We start from the raw sequence: 23,071 nt of genomic DNA, 5'->3' as shown, positions 1-23,071 counted from the left end.
AATTCCTGAGTGAAGTTTGATGCTATACTCATTGGACCCTTCATTCTCGTTTCATGGAACAGAGCCTGGTACAATGGCACTGGTTCCCAGACCTGACTATCAGAATCACCTAGAGAACTGTATTAATTATTTATTTATTTATTATTTATTTATTTAAAAGATTTTATTTATTTATTTTGACAGAGAGATAGACAGAAGAGCACAAGCAGAGGGAGTGGCAGAGGGAGAGGGAGAAGCAGGCTCTGCACTGAGCAGGGAACCCGATGCGGGACTCGATCCCAGGACCCTGAGATCATGACCTGAGCCGAAGGCAGACGCTTAACCATCTGAGCCACCCAGGCGCCCGAGAACTGTATCTTTTTTAAACAAATACGTTACTGTGTGTAATACTTCTTGTGATTCTGACTGAGTAGGTCTGGAGTAGGTCATGGAAATCTGTTTTATTTTTATTTATGTATTTATTTAGTTTTAAAGGTAATCTTTTTTTTTTTTTTTTTAGATTTTTATTTATTTGAGAGAGGGAGAGTGTGTGCGTGCGGGGGGCGAGGCAGAGGCAGAGAATCTCAAGCTGACTCTGTGCTGAGCACGGAGCCTGACATGACCCTGAGATCATGGTCTCTGAATCTCATGACCCTGAGATCATGGTCTGAACTGAAACCAAGAGTTGGGACGCTTAACCAGCTGAGCCACCCAGGCGCCCCAGAAATCTGTTTTAAATCATACTAGGTGATTCTGATCACTAGTCAGGTAAAGAGGAAGAATAAAAGCTTGGAGCTGGTCTCGTCTAGCTGTGTGACCTTGAGCATGAGAGCCTGGGACATGGCAGCAATCATAACTGTTTTTAATTCTTTTGGCTCAAGGCTTTAAACTGGGTTGAAATGCAAATCACAATTTAAGCTATACTCCTATATAATCAGATTCTGATCAGTGGTTCTTTTTTTTTATTTGACAGAGAGAGACACAGTGAGAGAGGGAACACAAGCAGGGGGAGTGGGAGAGGGAGAAGCAGGCTTCCCGTTGATCAGGTAGCCCGATGCGGGGCTCGATCCCAGGACCCTGGGACCATGACCTGAGCTGAAGGCAGATGCTTAACGACTGAGCCACCCAGGTGCCCATGATCAGTGGTTCTTAACGATGGCTGTACTGGACAATTACCTGGGTACTTAAAAAAAAAAAAAAGCCAATGCTAGGGCCCCCCAGCAGACTGATGAAATCAGAACAGGGATGGGGTTGGCATTTAAGAGGTCTGGTCATTTGTATTTTTTTTTTTTAAGTTCTCCAGGATATTCTGATGCCTATTTGAATTGAGAACCACTCTTCTAGATCTTTTCATAAAAGGAGTTTCAGAAGAGAGGAAAAAAAGAAAAAATAAAGTATTACCAAAAGAAGAAAAAGGCACAAAAGGGAAAAAAACAAACAAACCAGGAAACTGAAGACAAACTTGGCAATGTTACAATTCTGTGTTGGATTAGCTTTGACCAAGAAGTAACTTAAATATTCTTCCTCTAACTCAGGATATATACCTCATAAATAAAGGCAGCAGACTCAAGATGACAACAAGCTATAAAAAACACTTGATATGAAAACTGAAATTTATTTTACTGGTATCCTTCTCCCCAGTGAAGATCCAGATACATACCTTTTATGTCAGAATGAGTATGTTAAGGGCCTCCTTCTCCTATTACCTTAAACCCAGTTCTTACAATTGCATTTCTATATTTGAAAACCTATAGTCTTACCTTTCTAATAGTCGCGACACATATTGTGGAAAGATTTAACGGGTCTATAGCTTCCAATTTCATTCCTTCCTTGAACCATTCCCCACTCTGGTCTACTTCTTTTACCTAAAGAATTACATGAAAGCACATCTACTGTTACAAATGTTATCATTTTAATAATTAGAATATTACCAATTTGAAAACGCTTATCAGACGAAAATACCAAATGCCTTCTCCTACCTACCTAATATTATAACTCAAACCTCCATTAGAGGATAGAGAGAATTCAGGCAAACAGACAGAATTTAAGAATAATTATAATCAATAGTTGTGACACCTATGGATCACAAGGTCTTAATCCTTTTAAGTGAATAAATGTAATTGTGATTTCCATAATGTTAGGAAAAAACCCACAACCCTCTTTCAAACCTAATTTACAAATGAGGGTTCTTATAAAAACTTCTTACCTTAGCAAATAAATGTGGTGGTGTATCAAAATGTCCATCCTGTTTCTTTGTAATATCTACAAGGAAAAGTTACATACTAATCTGTCAGCATTTGTGAGAAGACCAAAAACCACGTTTCTTTGAAGGTTTCAAACTCACAAGGTATGTATACTCTAAAACATGGCAGAAATACATGCCTTCTACATTTATGGTGAAAAATATCCTCTAATAGTCTTTCTCTTTTCAGAGAACATGTGCTATTAAATACATTCAGCCCATCAGAATGATGGTAATTCCTTCGTTAGGGAATCACACAACTTTAGAGGTATGCTTTAATGTGTTCAGTATTAAGTCTAACCACATTTAATCTTGCTCTTTTGATTAGAACTGAATGCAAAGGGAAAGGCTACCTTTAGATCCTTCAAATGGGCTGGCTAGAAAGAGTGTAGACAACAAATGTAGTTGTGACCAAAAGTGCGTTATATCTGAATTGAGAACAAGTGGAAGGAATACGAAGGAGTTAGGACACTCCTATTCTGGTGTGAACCTTCCGTAATTAAGGCAGAGTGAGCAGCCCTGACAACTAGAATGCTATTTCTGATCTCTGCTATTCTGTAGAGAAGAAAATAGCCAAGCAGTACAATTTAGCCTCAAGGGCGTTTCCAACAGGTGGTCTTGTGACAGGTGCTTACCAGATCGTTTGAATCGATGGCCTATGCTTCGAGACCAACCGATATGATGGATTAACGGGCTGTGCATATGGCACCAGAAGTCATCTGTTCTATCTTCACTCTCTTCATACACTAGTCTTAACCGTCCTCCAATTACACTTTCCACCACTGCCACTCGTGTGCGACACAAATGCCTCTTGTCAACCACTTCTACTCTCATGCAAGGTTTGAAAGGATACTGCATACTCTCTGAAACCTTAAACAGAAGCAGACAAGAGCTGTTCGGGATTCACGACAAAGGTCTACAAATCATTTCAACACCGTACCGTTAAAAATACTGAGTGCGCTCGACATTTAACTAGATCATCTAGCTCACTAAATTAAAACAATTCCTTAAAAAACTTCCAGGCTAGTCCTTTTTTAGAGCTCGCAATCGACACTTCAGTCCTTTCTAAGATCCTGTCTTTACCTTCTGTGAGAAATCAGGAGGAAGTGTTTTGGCACCAGTAAGTCGTTTCACTAGAAAAGCTTTCCAGTTTGTATACTTATGCTGAATAGCTAAAACAAAAGAAATAACCAGTTACACTTTAGCAAAGAGCAGAACTGCTTCATAAACTATTAAAAAAAAACCCAAACAAACCACAACAATTTTCCCTGCAATTCAGAGAATTAAGGTTCTGGAGAAGAGTAACGAAAATAGAGAAAACAGGTATATCTCGCCAGCATTTAAGTTATGTGCAACCAAAAAGTTATTACTGTAATTTTCGTATCACTCGAACATTACCACGTGTGACACTGCACTGAAGTACATACAGTCCGTCTGCAGTAGGGGGTAAGGAGGCTGCTTACTTCGAGGAGGGACAAGAGGCTTTCCACTGGCTGCACACCAGCCAACTGGGTGGATGTCAGAGCCACACACATTGCACCAGAAGTCCAGCCCAGGGTCATTTTCAAATCCTTCATATCTTAAAAGGGCATTGTAACCTGAAACCAACAAACCAATCACCACATAGTAAGAAAATGAAATGAAACCGACCAGGACCTAGCTGCCCGCAGTGGGTGTCAGATGTTAGTGCGCGCCCGCAGCAGAAGCCCGCGCAGGGCCTGCGAGCAGACAGATGGCCGCCCCTCCCCCCCTCCCCCACCTCGGAGACTGAGTTAGCAGGGCTGGGGGCAGAGTGAGAACATGCATTTCTAACAAGTCCCCGGGGGAAGCTGCTGCTACTGGTGTACCACTCAGACTTTGAGAACTGTTTGCATAATGTCATTGTAGTTTAACTGTTTTCAGAGCATGGCTTCCCCCCTTGTAATGTATTTTAATTTGACCCACAGTTTCTTAAATTCTAGAAAAGAAATTCTCAGTGGAAACAGGGGTGGGGAAGTCCTACCAGAACGTGTAGTTTGGAAAAGAAAAGAAAAGGAGGTTACGGTAAGTTGGTAAAACCTTGTCAAGTCACAGAAATCCAGTTAAAGTAACATTTCAAAGAGACTGCTCTGTCTATCTGATTAGATGACCAAATATTTTTGGATAATTTGGATGGGGCTACCTCAAGCATCAAATTTTTTGTCTTATTTATTTGGAAATAAAATGTGAAAATGCTAGGTGAAAAAGTTCAATAAACACAAATAAGAAGTATGTGGAAGGACTTAAAGACTGTACGTACTAAGCGAATGGGAAGCCTTACTTCTTAGAAAGAACAAAAAGTATATAATATATCCTGTCTGTAATTTAATAAACCTTCTGTTGGTAACAGATTACAATTTAATTTAAGGCCTTCAGGAGAATAAGAAAGGCCCAATGAACTTATATCCCAGGCAGGGAGCTAAGTTCAGTCAGCATTTTCCTGTGTTAAGATCTATGATGAAAATTTATAGCATTAAACCTTTAGTTTTAAAATTCAGTAATTTACAGAATAATTCATGAGTCTGCCAACTGTTGCTGAGCTCTAGTTCATGATTAACATCAGGCTCAATTCTAAAATGTCATTAAAGTGGCTTAAATAAGATATATGATGCAATTAGATAAAATCGAAATGTAAAATTGGAGATGGAAGGTAGAAATAATTCTTGGATATTAAACACATTGATCTTTTGAGCTATTTAAATGCAACTGGCTTAAACATCTAGGACAGAAAGAATATGTTGTTTTAAATTACGGTGTAGAGACAACACAAGCATTTAGAGAATGCTTATAATAGCTGGAGGAATGTTTCAAGGAAAAGCTGGGAATTGAATTGGGTAAAATGTCTGTGCAAAGGCACAGAGGTGCTAACATGCTCTATGAGGGAGGAGGGAGAACTCGCCTCATCAGAACAGAGAGCATTTCTGCTGGGAAGCAACCAAAACTTTGGCCAGTGGTCTATGGAGCAACTCATCAATAGCTGTAAATGCCGACCATCTCGATCCTTTAAGGACAAAGAAGTAATTAAAGATGCTTGAGCAGACAAAAAAAAAAAAAAGATGCATGCCTGAGCAGAAAAATAGAAGATCATCTTTAGTAAATCAAGTCTGTTAGCAGTACGTAATGAGTTGTGGGCAGGGTGTTTGGGGGAGAATGGCTGGAGAGAGGAAAGAAAGAGTAGGCTGCATTAGATAGCTCTGATTTAAGGACAACTCATCTAAGTAGCTGCATGCCCCATCCCCGCCGCCTGGTAAAGTCCTACAGGGCCTCACTGCACCACTCACTGAGTGCCTTGTCATAGATGCAGTCAGCACTTGGCAGATGGCAGCTCACAGAATAAACTAGGTCTGAGACTTCTGCACATCACCTGCCCATAGTGTCTAACACAGTACATACCTAACGCCTTTATGTGATGAGCAATAAGGTAACAAGGAGTAGGGTACATGGAAAGCAGTGGGAATGAAGAAAAATAAACCGAGATAGATGAAATTATCAACACTAGTTTACTTTTGGTATTATGGACCTTATCACTCTTCTTAGCACCTCAACTTTTTGTTACTTTTCAAAGTATTTCCCTACACCAGAGTTTGGCAAACTATATAATGGCCCACAATCTGGCCTACTGCCTGATGTTTTTTATAGTCTGCCATTTCAGAATGCTTTTACATTTTTAAAAGGTTGAAAAAAATCAAAGGAAGAATAACATTTCATGATATGTGACAGTTACATAAAATTCAAATTTCAGTGCTTGTAAATCAAGTGTCACTAGCACACCGCCAAGTCTATTCATTTACGTATTGCTACGGCTGCTTTCTCGCTACGATGGTCGAGCTGAGGAATTGTGACAGAGACTGTACTGCCCACAAAGCTAAAAGTATTTACCATCTGGTTTTTTATAAAAAAAAATTTGCTACCCTTTGCCCTATTATCGTATTTATTATTCATTTGGCAACACTTGCAAAATTTACAAATACGCTTTCTTACAAGTTACAAAAACATAACTGGCATTTTCTGGTAAATTATTACGTGTGCTTTCACCTGCTAATTTTACAATTCCAGCAATCCAGAAGACTTTGGTAGGTAGGCTGCAGTCTGTATTGGGAACTTCTACTCTCACATTTTCTGAGATATCACCCCAGCAGGTCCCCATAGGTGCCTGTCATATAAAAATTATTAAGTTATCATCTAATTAACATAAAGCCCAAAACACATTATTTAAAAATAAGCATTCCCATCAATAACGGAAATATTAAATTAAAAATGCCATTTAATTCATTTTTCTCTAAAAATAGAGTTGTTATTTCCCTTTTCACAGAATTCTATTTAGAAAAGCCAGTGTCAGGGGCAAGCTCAAGATGAAGACAATTTCACATATATTAGAATAGATAGATCCATGTCAACTTCAAAATTCAATACTGTCCTAGTATTAGACCTAAGCAGCAATTTTTGTAAAAGCTATCACACTCAATAGATTTCACAGGATAGAGCAGAGAAACTTGTTATTTTTAATATACGCTGAATGAATGCACTTTACCTTAACCTCTAATTTTAAAGGGTCTGTCCAAAGAGCAGAAAGAAAAATAATTCCAATTGAGCAATGTGGTTTCCACTCACAGGAGAAACAAAACTTAGTTATCTGTATTTTCAACTTAAGTTAAATTCATAAAACAGAAGTATAGTCTGTTAAAACAGACATGTGGCGAAAGCACCTGATAAAGTTATTAAAAAGGTGGAGCTGAAGAGTTTTTAGAGATGCATACCATGGTAAATTGTTAAATAACTTATTATTTCTAAACAAAGAGGAAATGTTCAGTGTTAGAACTGGTAATCACTAGCCTCCACACCACATGGTTAGAATGGGGACTCAGAAAGCCGATTAAATGAGTATCACGAAGAGATTTTCCTAATTCTAACATGCCCAAATTATAATTCCCATTACATTTTAATCCTTAAAACTTGAGGCCATTCACAATTATTTGAAGTTTATGCAACAGTTAATTAAATCAAATTAGTGAATTTAGGAATATAAATGCTGATAATACTAAACAGTCTCTGTGGCCTTGACAATCAGCTCCTCGTTATATATATAATTTAGAACCTTGAACATAGAGAAAAGGACTGGGTTAGGTTATAAAAGACCTGATAATACCAACAAATCAGGAAAAGACAAAACAGCTTCAGAGCTCAAAGATGACCAAACAAAGACATCTAAGAGTTACACGATCTAGCCTATTTGAACATTGGGTAAATGTCTTCCATGTAAGGTTTCTCATACTTTGGTGGATGCCAACCCACAGGAGGATTAGCCTAAAACAGTACTTAACCCCTATCCTCTCAACAGTTCATGACATTTCTGAAGGAGAGGAAAAAAGGTCAAATAATCCTGAACTACAGTAAGTCTGGATACCAAAGACAGAATCAAATTATGGCTATTACTTTAAGTAGCACAAGCAATGAATATGCCTATCTCAAATATTGGTGATTCTGGAAGGGTACATGTAACTATCTCCCTGAGTTGTGCAAAAAAACAGTACATCCATTATGACTACCAATTTCTGCTGTTTTTGAACTGAAAGACTGGACTCTTCAGGTTCTGCTATCTCCCCCTACATCATTCTAGACTGTAGGGCCATCCCTATTGCCAGCAGATACGATCAGAAAAGGAGAGGCTGGAAGGATGATAGGTAACGCAGATTAAGCTAAGATATATTAACATAAAAACCATGTTTTCATTTCTGTGAGGATGAACCAATTAGAGCAGATAGATACAGCTAAATGTATGCACTAAATTAAGGCAGGGTATCCACCCCTCTTTGTTTGGCTGCCAAATCTTGTGGAATGGGTTTATTTTTTGTTGAGAAGAAAGAAGCATGGTTATGCTGATAAACTGGGGGTTAGGTTGGCATACTACTAAGTGAATTTGGCATACAGTACTCCTCTTAGAGCCAGATATGACAATTTCACCAACTTTTTTTTGGCCTTAACAATTATTTGCAGAAAATAACTTTTAGCCACATTTTATTAAAGAAAATAAAGTGTCAATATGCTCACTTAAAAAATAAGGATAATATTCACTTTATTGGGGTAATGTTTTTGTCCCTACAGTCTGGATTGGTATAGGAGAAAGTAGCAGAAAGTGACATTTGTTCTTGCCTGTAAGGTTGTGGTTCTGCTAGACCCTCTTAAACCAATCCATATGGTTCACTCTAAGAAACAAAAAAATGAAGGAACAGAAACAACAAAAAAGAGCACCATAGTTTCTACATAGCATGTGCTCAATGTGTTGAAATAATAAGGTAATTTCACAGATGTATCTGCCCTTTTGTTTAAAATGAATACTCTTAAGTGTGGAAGACTAAATGACCCAGGGCTTGACAGCCATCTTCATCTAAGTCATCTGTCTTCTCTTGCTGGCAGGAGGGATACCTCTGAAAGTCTGGATTGGCATAGCATGAACTAGCAGAACCATAATTTACAGGTAACAACAAATTTACCTTCCAGACTCAGGACGAGAGGTCCACCTCAGGCTCCTCCCAAATCAGGAAGATCTGCTTCACCACTTCCTGCTCCAGGGCCACTCGTGAGGGCTATCTGGGAGCGACTCTCCTTCCCTGCAAGGTAAGCTGTCATCAGGTCCTGCAGGACATGGCCAAATCCAAATGCTGAGGGCTCCCCAGCACAGCTGAATGATAACCTCCACCTGACTGTCGTCTATAAAAAATAACTGGGTGGGAAGTCTTATTTTCTGCAATTCAAGAACATTCCCAGATAGTCCAACAGCCCAGATGGCTAGACTCTCAGAGGGCTGATACACTGCACATATGATGCTTCATGGCAGAAATACAAATTTCCCTCCACAGAACTGCCAACCTATTTTGATAACCACCCACAATCTTCAACAAGTGGGCAGAGGCTGGCCCTGAAGTTGCACATAGGTAACCAAGAAAGAATCTATCCCAATGATGGTATGACAAATGTACAAAAAGCCACCAATGAAAGACTAAAAGGCATACGATTAGTTCATCTAGTAGAGAAAGATGAAATACCATTTGGCCAAAAAGGGAAAACATTACAGGAAATTAACCGGAAAGAAAGTAGAACTCCTAAATGCTACCTGCTGGAATTGGTAGGTTGAAATAGGAAAAAAAATTGTTCCCTCTTTCTCCAGAAAGTCCACTCACCTTTTGACTGGACACCAGAATCTACTTTTTGAGGTGGTGGCAGCAGGATGAGGGGGAGTATAAGGAGAGTATAAAAGGAAAATGGGATGCGTGGGGTGGAAGCAAGATTAAGAATGGGAGAATGCTATGTGTGTGTAAAAAGGGATAGGAAGCAGTGACTACTAATTTGAAAGGCATAAAATAGCCCACAATTTAAAAAACCAACAACGTATTAAACCAATACTGTTTTAAGAATCAGGAGATCCCAATAGAAAATCAAGAACTACTTTAGAAAACAGACCAAAATTAAAATAATCTAGATTATTTAGGCTTTCTTTAAAACATAAAAACAAGACAGGTGATTTTTATTATTCCAGAGTCCAAATTCTATTTCATGGCGAGACCCGTGGCAGCTAACTCAAATGAAGCACTAACAAGTGCCAGAAACTAACTGAAGTTTTATTTCCATCAGAAAAGAAATTCTGCAATCTAGAATGACATACAGAAGATTCTAACTTTAGTGAGAATGGACACAAATGTTTCAACTTCCAGTGGAGTCATGTGTATGTGTGGTCAAGGCTAGGGGAAAAAAGCCACAAAACAATTTTACTTGAAATGGATTATTTTACTAATAAACACATACTTGAGAAATGGATCGTGAGTTTTACTATAAAGAGAAACAATACTTTTATTATACATACACAAACAAAAGGACTTTCATTTTTGACCTTAAAATACAAAAATATACTTGTGATATATGTTGTAAAGAAGTGCGGATAACCTTACCTTCTCAAAACACCTGGCACACACAGGTCAGGCGTCAAAGAGAGGATTAGAACATACCATGTGAGTGATACCAGGTTATCTTTGTGGAGGCAGTAAAGTCAGCTTTAAAGTTATGGTATACATGTGTACAAAGGGCCTTTTTTAAAAAAATAACAAAACTACAACTATTATCAAGGGAGAAAAAAGTAGGATGAGTTCTGATCTTAGCAGTAAGTTATCAACAGGACACCAGAGTATGTAGTCCTGTATCAAATGAAAGGAATCTCAAGTCTGTAAATACATGACTAAAGGACTGATTTCTGTGTTTCACATCCACTTGATATTAGCACATTTTGGCCTGTGCTGTAATGTCTAGAAAGAAATGTTTTATCTGATTTTATAAGGCAAGTAACAGGAAATAGGACTGCTTCAACTTAAAAGTCTACAGTCTTGGGGGGCCTAGGTGGCTCAGACAGGTAAGCATCCAACTCTCTTGGTTTTGGCTCAGGTCATGATCTCCGGGTTGTGAGACTGAGCTCGACGTTGGGCTCTGCGCTCAGTGCAGAGTCTGCTTGAGATTCTTTCCCACTCCCTCTCAGCGCCTCCCCCTACTTGTGCTCTCTCTCTAAAATAAATAAATAAAATCAAATCTGGAAAAAAAAAAAAAAAGACTAAAGTCTTTCAAAAAAATGAAGAATGCTTTAAAGCTCAATGTTCTGCATACACATTGATCAACTGGAGTCTCTCTTGGGTTCAAACATAAATTACCAGAAGAAAACCACCTGTGAATTTCATGTATACAGTGTACCTAACTGGCATTGGTACTGCAGTAATATTTTTGATTTTTCCACAGTTAGGATAGATATGGATACTGCTTTTAGAGGTTGTGAAAAAAATAGGAAATATATATAAAATCAGTCTGATACATATATCAGTCTCTGCCCCTGGTTCCTGGCACAAAGCTCTTAAAACCTTTGTAATTTCTTAAGTGGTAAGACCACTAGGAGCATCTTTTGTTCTCATATTTGGTCTCTGAGCCGGGTCCTGACACAGAGCTCCTAAATCCTTTGGAATCTCTTAAGTGATAAAAGCATCTTTTGTTCTAATGAGGAGACTCTGGGTGGGCTCCCAGACAGCCTCAGGATAGGGGCTGGTTGCCAGAAAGACCAGCCTATGAGGAGAAGCTTAGAACCCTCAGCGCCAGTCCCCATCCTCTGGGAAAGGGACAGGGTGTGGAGTTCATGATTGATCATGCCTATACGATGAAGCCTTCAGCAAAATCCCAAAATATAGGCTTCCCCGGCCATCCGAAAGTAGATAAAATCATAACTATAACCATAAAACCTTTTGGAAGCCAAAATGGCATAAGGTGAGGAAGCACTTTTTATTTCCTGAAAGCAAAAATCTGTTTCTGATTTCTTTTGGTTAGTGGAAACAGGTACTAATGCAGGCCTTTCATAAAAGTGAAGTGATGTAAAGTGGACTTTCGGATAGTGAGGGAAATCTGTATACGGGGTTCAGAGAGCTTCTGGGCTGGTGATCACATGGGGGTGCTAGGAGAGTGGCACACCCAGAGGGGGCATGAAGTTCCATGCCCCTTCTCACAGCCTTGCCTTACATATCTTCTCATCTGGCTGTTCACCTGTATTGTTTATTATGTCCTTTATAATAAACTGGCAAATGTTTCCCTGAGTTCTGTAAGCCATTCTAGCAAATTATTGAACCCAAGGAGGTCGTGGGAACCCTGATTTACAGCCAGTTGGTCTTAAGCATAGGTAACAACTGGGACTTCTGATTGGTACCTGAAGTGGGGCTAGTCTTGTGGGACTGAGCCCTTAACCTGAGTGATATGATGCTAACTCCAGGTAGACAAGTGTCAAAATTGAGTTGAATTGTCAGACACCCAGCTGGTGTTAAAGAATTACTTGATGTGTGGAAACCTGCACATCTGGTGTCAGAAATATTGTGTGGAAGCAGTGTATGAGTAAAAGAAACACAGGAACGTTTTTCCTATGGGGACTTAAAAACTACATTAAAAAAAAAAACCCAAAACTTTAAATTATGGAAAGCAGGTTAAAGCCCAAAATTGAAATATAATCCGGCTACTGAAAAAAGTAGCACGAGTTTCATTTACAACAAGATGAACTAGATGATTTTTAAGATACTTTACAGTTTTGTCACTGTATGATTTAGGATTAATTAAAAGTGTTATTACCTAATTCAGTGGTTTCCAACCTCCAAGACTGCCAAGGAAGGGGAAGCCAAGGCTCTGGCCACCCCACCCCACCCTTGCTAGATCAATCAGTGCAGCTTTCTCTTATCCTAACTACGTCTATTAGGGAAAAGAGTAATAATTCTGAAGCTTACACAAATAAACCCCAAAAAAACCCAAAACCAAAAAAAAAGAAAAACTCTCAAAACTACCAAACTACCTGGACAAAATGAAAGATATACTAGATACATGACTATCATGACATACAGATTTGAAGTACGTAATCGAATAACAGTTGAGGCTCAATTTCCTTTGCTAATTATAAAAAATGTCAAGATTGCTGTAACTGAGTGACTGAGCAGGAAGCACTGTGCATAATTACAGCAACTATCAAAGAGGACACAGTCCTATGATATACTTTGCAGAAACTTCATTCCCAGAAGTTTAAAGATAGACTGTGGGAAAAAAAGAGCTCCACTCCTGAAATCCTGCGATTTTAGAACTAATCACAATCATATTTAAGTGCCGGGAAAGACAAAGTGTTTGTTTACCTGTGATCCTTACTCCAGAAGAGGCTGGGTTACGTTAAAGAAGCAAGGCGCTCAGGGCTCGGACACTGCTCCCAGGCCCAATTCTTGGTTCAATCAGAGTAGTTCTACTTCCATGTTACACACTGGATGTTTCTTAAAATTATGTTTGAAAAAGAATCCCCTATGAGCAGGAAAAGGCTCCCAACCTATGCTCAAGTTGGGGACAAGGCAGATGTGCAGTCTGGCGGAAGTGGGCCTTACTGATGAACCAGTGTTAGGGCGGGCAGTTTGAGTCTTAGAAGACTCCAAGATGGATGAAACAAGGCAGGGCCTTGCGCTCCCAGCAACTCCTGACAACAGACTTTCTAAAGCCAAAGCCAGTTAACTCTCCTTGGAGACTTGGAGTAGTAGAGAACTACTCGGGGGAAGAACCAGGAAGAGTCAGCTCTAAAGGATAAAATCAAGCGTAGCATGAGGTCTGACCAAAACCAAATGGCTTCAAATGAAGATGGTCATTAAGGCAACAAAGCAAACTCATTTGTACTAAAATAAACTAAAAAATTACCGATATCAGTTGCTTTCCTACTTGATGAGAAAAAGGCAGTAAAGAAAGATGAGTGGCGCAGGAAAACACTGGGTGGCAGATGCTTTACTTCCGAGTGAGAAACGGGAGCCCACACAATATCCTTATTAATAAAACAATAAGGCTAAGCTGCTCTAATCCATATGATTACTTTAATCTTAAAAAAGCAGAATTGAAAACAAAATCAGTTTCATTATTATAATAGAGATTTTCTTACAAAGAACTTTAATATACCGGACATGAAATAAAATATGCTTTTGGGATTTTGAAATGTTTTTAAAAAAAATACCTTGACTACTTACATAACACAGCTTTACACGGTTTATGGTATCAAAATATTAAAAAAAAACCCCAGAATATTAAAGACAGGAAAAGAGATAAAGGCTATTCAGAAGAGACAACAAATGTTCCAGGTATCTGGGATGAAGGAGTTATTGTAACTGAGAACTTAATCGGAGTCTGAGTTTCTCAAAAGCAGAAAGAACTAGAGAAGGAGAAAGATCTGCTTTGCAGTTCTCTTTAATGTTGCTGTTGCTGTGTATTTATTTAATCTATTTCACAAATGTAACACTGCTATCCACCTTATGGTGAAGTACATCACCTACTTGACACACTCATGTATCTAGGATCCCTTTTAGGCTGCTTCAGAGTCAGCATGCCACCAACAAGGGGCTGAACAGCTGTACTCTCAGGAAAGTAAACTGGCAAATTAATGAACTCAGCTTTGGTTTACATTCTTACCACTGATTTCATATGCTTGGCCTTGATCAAGAGTCTGTATTGGCCGTGAACAAATGAAAATTCATTTGGGTTTCCACAGCAAGAACTCAAGCTCAGTTTTGTCCACATGCTGTTATTTAAAAGTAAAGTCCTAACTTAACAAAATGTTTAGTGTAAGCAAAGTTTCATTCATTAATTTTCTAAATTCTCTCTTCTTTTTGTACATAGTCAGTAGCAGATAAAAGTTTTTTTTAATAGCAGGCAGAACCTTTAAATATAAATTAAATGCGTAGTAAGGTCAAAAATGTATTAGAGAGAATTAATCACAGATCACTGAACAAAAAGGAACAGGATCAAAAGGAACAAACATCTTTTTTTTTTTTTTAAAGATTTTTTAATTTTATTTGACAGAGAGAGAGACAGTGAGAGAGGGAACACAAGCAGGGGGAGTGGGAGAGGGAGAAGCAGGCTTCCCGCAGAGCAGGGAGCCCCATGTGGGGCTCGATCCCAGGACCCTGGGATCATGACCCGAGCCGAAGGCAGACGCCGAACGACTGAGCCACCCAGGCGCCCCCAGACTTATCTTCTGATAACATTTTTAACATAATTCTGAATTACTTCACATACTCCGTAAGAATCTACTTGCCAAAAAGAACATCCTGCAAAGGGTTTTCCAGTATGTATCATATATTTCAGCCCACAATGCTGTATTACTAATAGTTCCTTGTTTTTGTGATTTTTACCTTTGTAGACAAAACATAACTGGAAGAAAGAGCCTTCCTTTTCCTAATTGTCAGGTCAGATCACAAAGATTCAGGTAACATGCATGATGGATGGTTTGTATTACGTTGGACCATACGACATTGCCAGTACACATGAGATACAGACCCAGCCAACTGTGTATGGTTCAGCTTAGTACGAAAATTGGAGGAGACTAGTATTTTTCCCTATTCGAATAATTTCAAATTATAATTTCTTTAAAGGATGCTTTTACTTGTAGAACTTCTAGAAATTATTTTATTACTAATAAGTATAATAAAAAAGAAACATTTTTATGACATTGTACAAAATAAAGATCTTCTAAAGACAAGACACTTAGATGTATTGTGTCTTCAGGTTTAAACAATGACTAAGCATTTCAGTAGGAGGTGAGAAATTCCATACTCACATGTTTAAAGCAGGTAACTGGAGCTGCTGTAAAGCTATTGCTATTGATGTAGTTACCCCAGCTGAAGCCTTCCATGGAGACTGCTGCTGAAAACAAATAAATTTAGGTATATTCCAATTCTCAAACCTTTCATTCACATGAAAATGAGAAATGATATAAAATTAACTTATCACCTTGAAAGAAAGTTTTCTTTTTTACTGTACAGATTTAAGAACTTTTCTAAATACACATGAACTTTTGCATAGATCATATCTGCAAACAAATAGTTTGTGTTCCACACGTAGCATAAGCTGCTTGGGAAGTGAAGTAAGAAAGAGCTCTTCAGTAACGAGCAGCAAAGCGGAGAGCAGAAGTGTTCAGGATAACAAAGAATGCCATGGCTGCTTTTGAGTTTTTATTCCCATGCAGCTTTTACTGGGCACCTCAAAGAGATTTCTAGCCAGTATCTGCTGCTGATGCCTTCAGGGGGTTTTTCATTGCTTTACTTCCTGCTGGATCTCCCTGCTTCTGCTCTCCTGTCAAGAATCTTCTATTAGAAATGATCCTTTCCTCAATCTCTTCCTCTTACTACTCTCTTCTCCCCACTCCCTATAAAGCTTGCTAAATGTCCTCTTTCTTTGCTTTTTATCTCCACAATGCTCCCCACCATCCACAGCATACAGAACCTGTACACAGAAAATAATAAGCCAAATAAAAAATGTTAGGGGTACTGCCCCAAGCACTGTGAACTTGCGAACACAACAACGCTCTTCTAGAATTATTTATTGAGACTAAAACCATCATCATGAAGTCTAATGTCATAATGTACTAGTAGAACCTAGAAATAGCTTAGTTAACAAAACCCAAAATTAAAATGTCATTAACTCAAACTAGATGAATCAGTATCTAATATTTCACCTCTATTACATTCACTGATATTACCTGCTTTAGTCTTTGCTTGATTTTGCAAGGTAGCTTGATACTGAGCATATGCGGCTAGTTTAGCAACTAAAGGTTGTTTCTGAAGAACTTTTGCTTTCTTTGTTGGAGGCTTACCCTAAAACAAGAAGAGTTAAGTAAATAGGATTCTTTTTCATCCACCCCCCTCCACCGAAAAAATTAACCTGACTGCATACTACCCATTCTGCTTAAGTAACATCAAGGGTTTAGAAAATTATTAAAGCAGAGGAAACATACAAGGACTTTTAATGTGAGAAATGGTTTTGGAGTCCTGCTACAGTGTAGATGTCTAACACGGGTAGCAGGGCTGGCGCAGACTAAAACAGCAATATGCAAATTAATATGTTAATAAAAAATTACATCCCATAAGATGTTAAAATATAGGCCGTGGTGGATACTTGATTCCTTCTTATACTAGATAAAACCAGTGGTTATTCACTCATGCAGGTTGCCAAGCATTGCTATTTTTATGGTAAGAGAAGGTAATTTAATGTTTAAAGAGCAAGTGACTGAGGTTTATACCTTTAGTGCTAACGCAAAAGATCAATGACAAAATGATCATGGGCCAAATTCACAGTGTGACAAACTGCCATCCATTTGGGTACAGACCACTGCTCAGGATCTTACGTACTGTCTATCTGAAATATAGAAATACATCTAAGTGATGTATTTCCTTAATTGGGGGAATTTATATAATCCTTTCATTGCTATGTAATGATCACAATAAGTTAAAAGGGGAGTAAGAAAAATGTGATCAAATATATTACAGAAATCACTTAAATGCCTTAAAAACATTCTTTATAGCTACAATGGTAACAACTTAGTCAAATGATCAAATCTCCATTTTGTAGGCACTGATGTACATTTAAAGAAAGATGAATTTTTTTATACCATGAACGTTTTCAAAAAGGTTAGTTGGATTAACCAAACACATTTGTTCAAGGTATCAAATAGGCTGCAATCAAAAGTACAAAGCAAAGATGATGGAGAGATAATACCAAAGGGTAAATCATTTCCCCCCAAATATTGAATGATTCTACCTTGATGTTAACTCAAAAGAAAACAAGGGGGAAAAATGGCCTCAGTTTCTGTATATAACAAGGTGTTTATTGTATTTATACTTATTTAGAAAAAGAGTAAGTATTTTTCTTTCACTTATACAAACAGTTTGGATACTATGCCTTGTCTGTTTATAATAGCTGTTCAATTTTATAGACTGAGCAAACTCTGGGAACCACATATTTCAAAAAAAAAATGTGGGGTATAAAGTGGTAACTGGCCAACTGGGTAGAAGTGGAGTGCAGTGAATCACGATCAAATGACAGATAAACAGTGAAAGCCATAGAAATAACAGACATAAAGAACAAGAAGGTTTCTGTACCGTTACCTGAAGTCTGGCCAAAATGCTTGCCTTCTTGGAGTTTGACGAATAGCTTCGTGAACATGAAACGCTACAGAAACGCTTTGTTTTGGAGTAAAAAGCATCTCGTACACCAACCATCCCACACATTTCGCAGGTAGCTAATTAAGAAAATAAAAACAGTGGTGTCATGATCATAAAATAAAACCCATTTTTTACCTGACAGTTTTAATAACTTATTATCTAAAGGTTTTAATTTAAACATGAAGACAGAAAATGTCTTGTTACCCAAATGATGGAAAAGCCTCTACAACAGTTAGAGAAAAGACTGGTACGATGCCATGGCTGCAGTTCCAGAAAGTCTGACCATAGCTCAAGGTCTAATAGGCTTTACAAGGGTCTAAACCCACGAGCAAATATAAAGCAGATTCCACTTACATGTCCTTAGTGCTTGCCATGTGCCAGGCATTTTCATATACACTAAGAGCTCTAACTTTCTGAATGGATTATAAAAGAAGTGCAACACAACCGAGGATTAACACAAAGTACAACCTAGAAAGAGCTAAGTCTTGGAAAAATGCTAAAGGTTAACAGATTTTTTCAAGTTATGTTCAGAGGACAAGAAGGACAGGCTCAAAGCTTGAGGAAGGTGCTTGATTATTCCCTTTGGTAACAGAGGAAAACAAGACTCTGACTACTAAATGTGCCTCTTTTGTAAATTCGCATACTGGACAATAATCTGAAAGGCAGAATTAGAAGAAGGGTCATTGTCATGGAATATTATTCATTCACAAAAAAAGAAGGAAATCCTGCCATTTGTGACAACATAGTTAAACCCGGAGAGCATATGCTAAGTGAAATCATGTATGGGATCATTTACATGTGGAAGCCTAAAAAAAAAAAAAAAAAAAAAGCCAATTTCATAGAAACAGAATATATAGAATGGCGATTGCCAGAGGCTGGGGGGGAGGGTGACATGTAGGTCAAAGGGTACAAAGTTTCAGTTATAAGAAAAGTAAATTGTGGGGGCGCCTGGGTGGCTCAGTTGGTTAAGCGGCTGCCTTCGGCTCAGGTCATGATCCTGGAGTCCCAGGATCGAGTCCCGCACCGGGCTCCCTGCTCGGCAGGGAGTCTGCTTCTCCCTCTGACCCTCCTCCCTCTCATGCTCTCTGTCTCTCATTCTCTCTCAAATAAATAAATAAAATCTTTAAAAATATATATATATATATATTTTTTAAGATTTTATTTATTTATTTGACAGAGACACAGCGAGAGAAGGAACACAAGCAGGGGGAGTGGGAGAGGGAGAAGCAGGCCTCCTGCGGAGCAAGGAGCCCAATGCAGAGCTCGATCCCAGGACCCTGGGATCATGACCTGAGCCGAAGGCAGACGCTTAACGACTGAGCTACCCAGGCGTCCCAGAAATAAACAATTTCTAAGACCAAAATTTAGTAAGAAAAAGGTTATGTGGATTTATTTATTTATTTATTTGGGGATGGGGAGTGGAAAGGGAGAGAGAATCTTAGGCAGGCTAGACTCAGGGCTCGATCTCATGACATGGCCGAAATCAAGGGTTAGATGCTTAACTGACTAAGCCACCCAAGCGCCCCTGGAATAATTTAAAGTCTTAAACCTTGGATTTAAAAAACCAACTGCAGGGGCGCCTGGGTGGCTCAGTTGGTTAAGCAGCTGCCTTCAACTCAGGTCATGATCCCAGGGTCCTGGGATTGAGCCCCATGGCAGGCTCCCTGCTCAATGGGGCATCTGCTTCTCCTTCTCCCTCTGCTTCTCCCCCTTCCCCCAACTCGTATGTGTGCTCTCTTTCTCAAATAAATAAATAAGTAAATAAAATCTTAAAAACAAAACAAAAACAGAAACAACTGCAGCTGGAAAGGGGCTGGAACTTGGCAAGTCTCAAAAGGGAAGCCCCCAGAAGTTTTTGTCTCCAAATCCAGAGCCTGTCCTTTGGGAACTGAGGGAGGGCCCAATTCTTTTTTTTTTTTTTTTTTTTAAGATTTTATTTATTTGACAGAGAGATAGAGCACAAGTAGGCAGAGAGGCAGGCAGAGGGAGAGGGAGAAGCAGACTCCCCGCTGAGCAGGGAGCCCAACTCGGGACTAGATCCCAGGACCCTGGGATCATGACCTGAGCCAAAGGCAGATGCTTAACCCACTGAGCCACCCAGGTGCCCAGGGAGGGCCCAATTCTTACCAGATATCCTGCCACACTCAGAGACAGGTCTCCCAGGACCAGCACAGTATGTAGCTCAACCAAAGTCCAAAGGGGAAACCTCTGCTGTCATACTTGCTGCCCATCATGCTGATGGCCAGGCCTGGAGAGGTCAGCGCCAGTCTTTTGCCCTCAGACCCATGGCCAGACCTCCAAACCTGGCTTTTGGCTGCTGAGGTTCTATGACAGTTATTTCAGCACAGATCACTGCTATTCCGCTTCCCTTTATCAAGACAGCCATTAAGAGAAACATGAAGCTGATTTCATCAATTAGGCCTACCTACAGCCCTAACCTGGGAGTTAGCTTGAAATCACTCCTGGGTCCTCTTCAGGCCCTGAATCATTTTTCAACTGTGAAAATCAGAATGGGATCCTGGCGGACTCACTTCTGAATCTAAGTGGTATCAAACAAGGCTGGATCCTATTCCCATTCAGTGTTCTCAGGCATCTCTGGTGTATGTAGCCCCAGCCGGGGCTTCTGGGGATACTTCCTGTCACCCTTGGCTTCAGGCCATCCTGCCTAGCAGGTAACCACATCCCAACTGCAGAGATGGAAAAACAGGCTCCGTGGGTCAGAAGCCCGCTCAGGGCCAAAAATTTAACTCCAAATCTGCCTGTTCCACCTTCTTTGCCCTGTGCCCTAGTCTTTGTGATGTCCTTGGAGATGACCTTGTCTGGCTCCCAAGTGAAGTGGGAGTGTGTCCTTCAGCTTTTGCCAATAGAAAGCCTCTTTGCTGACAGCAAGTAACCAGAAGCCAGGACCCTGTGAAAGGCCCTCAGTGAGCACTGACTGATTTAAAACTATGTTCTCAGACACTGCAGGCCCCCAGATGGTTGTATTTCCAGATCTTTAATCTCTGGGAGATGTTTCTTGTGGTCAGTCACCCATGTGCCTGGCACAGCTGAATGGCTCAGTGTTACTCCTTTGAAGTCCTACCTGCCAATCTCTGCTACGACAGTTCCCCTTTTCCACAGGCTTCTCCCACACCTTCCACCTTTGTCCTTCAAAGCCAGCTCAAAGGCTGCCTGCCCTGTGAAGCCCTCTCTGGTTGGATCCAGGGAGAATTCATCACCTGCCCTTCCTGCTCCCATAGCCCTTGCTTGTGCCGTTCCTAAAAGTATATTCAAATCAGCCTCATATATTAAAAAACAGAAAGCTGGGGTGCCTGGCTGGCTCAGTTGGTGGAGCATGTGACTCTTGATCTCGGGGTTCTAAATTCAAGCCCCAAGCTGGGAGGACAGATTTCTTAAAAATCTTAACAACAACAAAAAAAAAAAAAAGTCAACTGCCAATGCACGAAACTGGTTTAATTGGTTTACTGGTAAAGCTGTTGAAAAGATTAAAGAGTTTCAGTTATATGCAAAATCAGTATTACTTTCAAAAAAGCTAGAGCAACTGTGTGGCATGAGTGGAAACACAGTGTCCTGAAAAAAAGAGATGAAGGCGGAATTACCTTCTGCCCTAATCATACAGGTGACCAACCATCAGCCTGAGGTGTGTTCCAGGAGATGGGACTTTCAATCCTAAAAACAGTACAGTCTCGGGAAAGTCAGGACAAGCTGTCACCTTACTACCATGTAATCCAAAGTATGCCCAGAAGACGGTGAGCAGGATATACTCATGAATTAAAATCACTGTGATACTACAAGAAATGACCGAAGCAACTAGAGTTACTCAGAGTGTTCTAGTGTGAAGGGAGATCATTGTAACAAGGATTAGAATTATTCTGTGTACCTTTAAAAGACAAAATTAAGACCCAAAGACAAAATTTAGAGCACGGGTAATTTTGGTGCAATATAAAGGATATGCTGGTAATTACAGATACGTTATCACTGGAAGTGTTAACCATGAGGAATTTTTGTAGGAGAGAGACTTTACCCTGCAAGTGCCCGTCAACTCTACAGGCCCGTGATCCTACACACTCAGTTACACAGGGATTTACTATCTAATGACTGAATTTATGTCCAACATTATGTTTCTCAATAGCCTTTTTAAAAATTTTGTTCTACTTGCCCTCCACCAGAATATGGGGTAGGCAAGATAAAGAGATCAAACAGAAATCTAATGGTCTTATCTACAACTCTAAGTTTCAGACTGCGTTTCTTTTTTCCTTGAAAAATTCTAAGGAAGGGATATGACAGAAGAAATGGAACTAAAACATAACCTCCAACATGAAGCTGAGTAACAGCGGAAGGCTGTAAATACTCACCCATGCCAGATTTACCATCTGGGTATGTGTACACTTGCCCATTGTTTTTGATAATTGGGAGGTTAGAAGGTAAAGGAGCAACTTCTTCTTCACTCTCCTCAGAGCTGGAGCTGCTACTCGTGTCCTCACTGCAGCTATCATAACCGTCAAACATCCCGAATGAGTCTCTTCTTTTCCTTTCGGAGCGTGAAGAACGTTCAGTCTTAAAAGTAGAAGAAATCAATAATACATGACACAGCACAGATACACCCCCCACCCAAAGGAACTTAGTTCCAATTATGGTAAGTGGTATTTGAAAAATGAAGATCTAGCCCTCAGAAATAATACATTTTATTCTGTAATGAAATGTTTGTTTCAAAACAGAGGCTTTCCTTTCTACAAGGTGCAAATTTATTAGCTACCATGTTAGCTAATAAGAATGTCAACGGTGACAGCAAGAACACTGAGTGGGATCTGAAGACCACCACGTAATTTAAGCTTTGCCGTTAACTAGGTGGGTTATTTCTCTATTAAAAGGAAATTAAATTAGATGATTTTTTTTTGAAATTGTGGTGAAATATACATAAACAGAGGATTTCTCAATTTGCCTTTCAATTCTGAAACTGTAGATTTCTACAATTTAGAGCATCCAGGAAATATATAGATGCTTTTAAAAATCATTGCTAAGAGCTCTGGAGAGATTGAGGATTTTAATTTTAGAAATAATTTATAGATATTAACTATTTAAAAATGATAGAAGATAACATTTGTACATAGGTAACCCTATCTCATTTTTTTCCTTAGCATAAACAATGGTTAAAAAAACTCCAAGTATCTCAAGCTAAAAACATTCTTTTCTTTTCTTTTTTTTTTTTAAAGATTTTATTTATTTATTTGACAGAGAGCACAAGTAGGCAGAGAGGCAGGCAGAGGGAGAGGGAGAAGCAGACTCTCCACTGAGCAGGGAGGCCGACGCGGGG

At 39.3% G+C, this 23,071-nt stretch overlaps 1 protein-coding gene across 11 annotated transcripts in view; it reads right to left on the bottom strand.

Moving 5' to 3' along the window:
- Nucleotides 1-23,071, bottom strand: part of MBTD1 (mbt domain containing 1) — a 79,852-nt gene that overhangs the window by 24,696 nt on the left and 32,085 nt on the right. For 5 of the 11 annotated variants that reach the window (XR_010408420.1, XR_006793264.3, XM_045889170.3 and 2 more), the window contains 10 exons: nucleotides 22,113-22,314; nucleotides 17,695-17,834; nucleotides 16,296-16,410; nucleotides 15,375-15,460; nucleotides 6,275-6,392; nucleotides 3,685-3,819; nucleotides 3,305-3,393; nucleotides 2,857-3,091; nucleotides 2,186-2,241; nucleotides 1,740-1,844 (listed from right to left, as the gene is read on the bottom strand). Coding sequence is in view for 9 of the 11 variants with exons in the window: in XM_045889170.3 (XP_045745126.1) it covers nucleotides 1,740-1,844; nucleotides 2,186-2,241; nucleotides 2,857-3,091; nucleotides 3,305-3,393; nucleotides 3,685-3,819; nucleotides 6,275-6,392; nucleotides 15,375-15,460; nucleotides 16,296-16,410; nucleotides 17,695-17,834; nucleotides 22,113-22,266 (1,233 nt within the window). In the remaining 2 variants the exon portion in view is untranslated. Of the gene's footprint in view, nucleotides 1-1,739; nucleotides 1,845-2,185; nucleotides 2,242-2,856; nucleotides 3,092-3,304; nucleotides 3,394-3,684; nucleotides 3,820-6,274; nucleotides 6,393-15,374; nucleotides 15,461-16,295; nucleotides 16,411-17,694; nucleotides 17,835-22,112; nucleotides 22,315-23,071 lie in introns of those variants that run through there. The other 6 variants (XM_045889172.3, XM_045889173.3, XM_045889174.3 and 3 more) reach the window with 6 other exon arrangements.

This window comes from Mirounga angustirostris, unplaced genomic scaffold, assembly GCF_029215605.1.
Source record: "Mirounga angustirostris isolate CCGP_5_RB_7025 unplaced genomic scaffold, mMirAng1.0.hap1 SCAF_17, whole genome shotgun sequence".
NCBI lineage: Eukaryota > Metazoa > Chordata > Mammalia > Carnivora > Phocidae > Mirounga > Mirounga angustirostris.
Note: the sequence above shows the minus strand (reverse complement) of the source record. Positions and strands in the feature narration are given on the sequence as shown.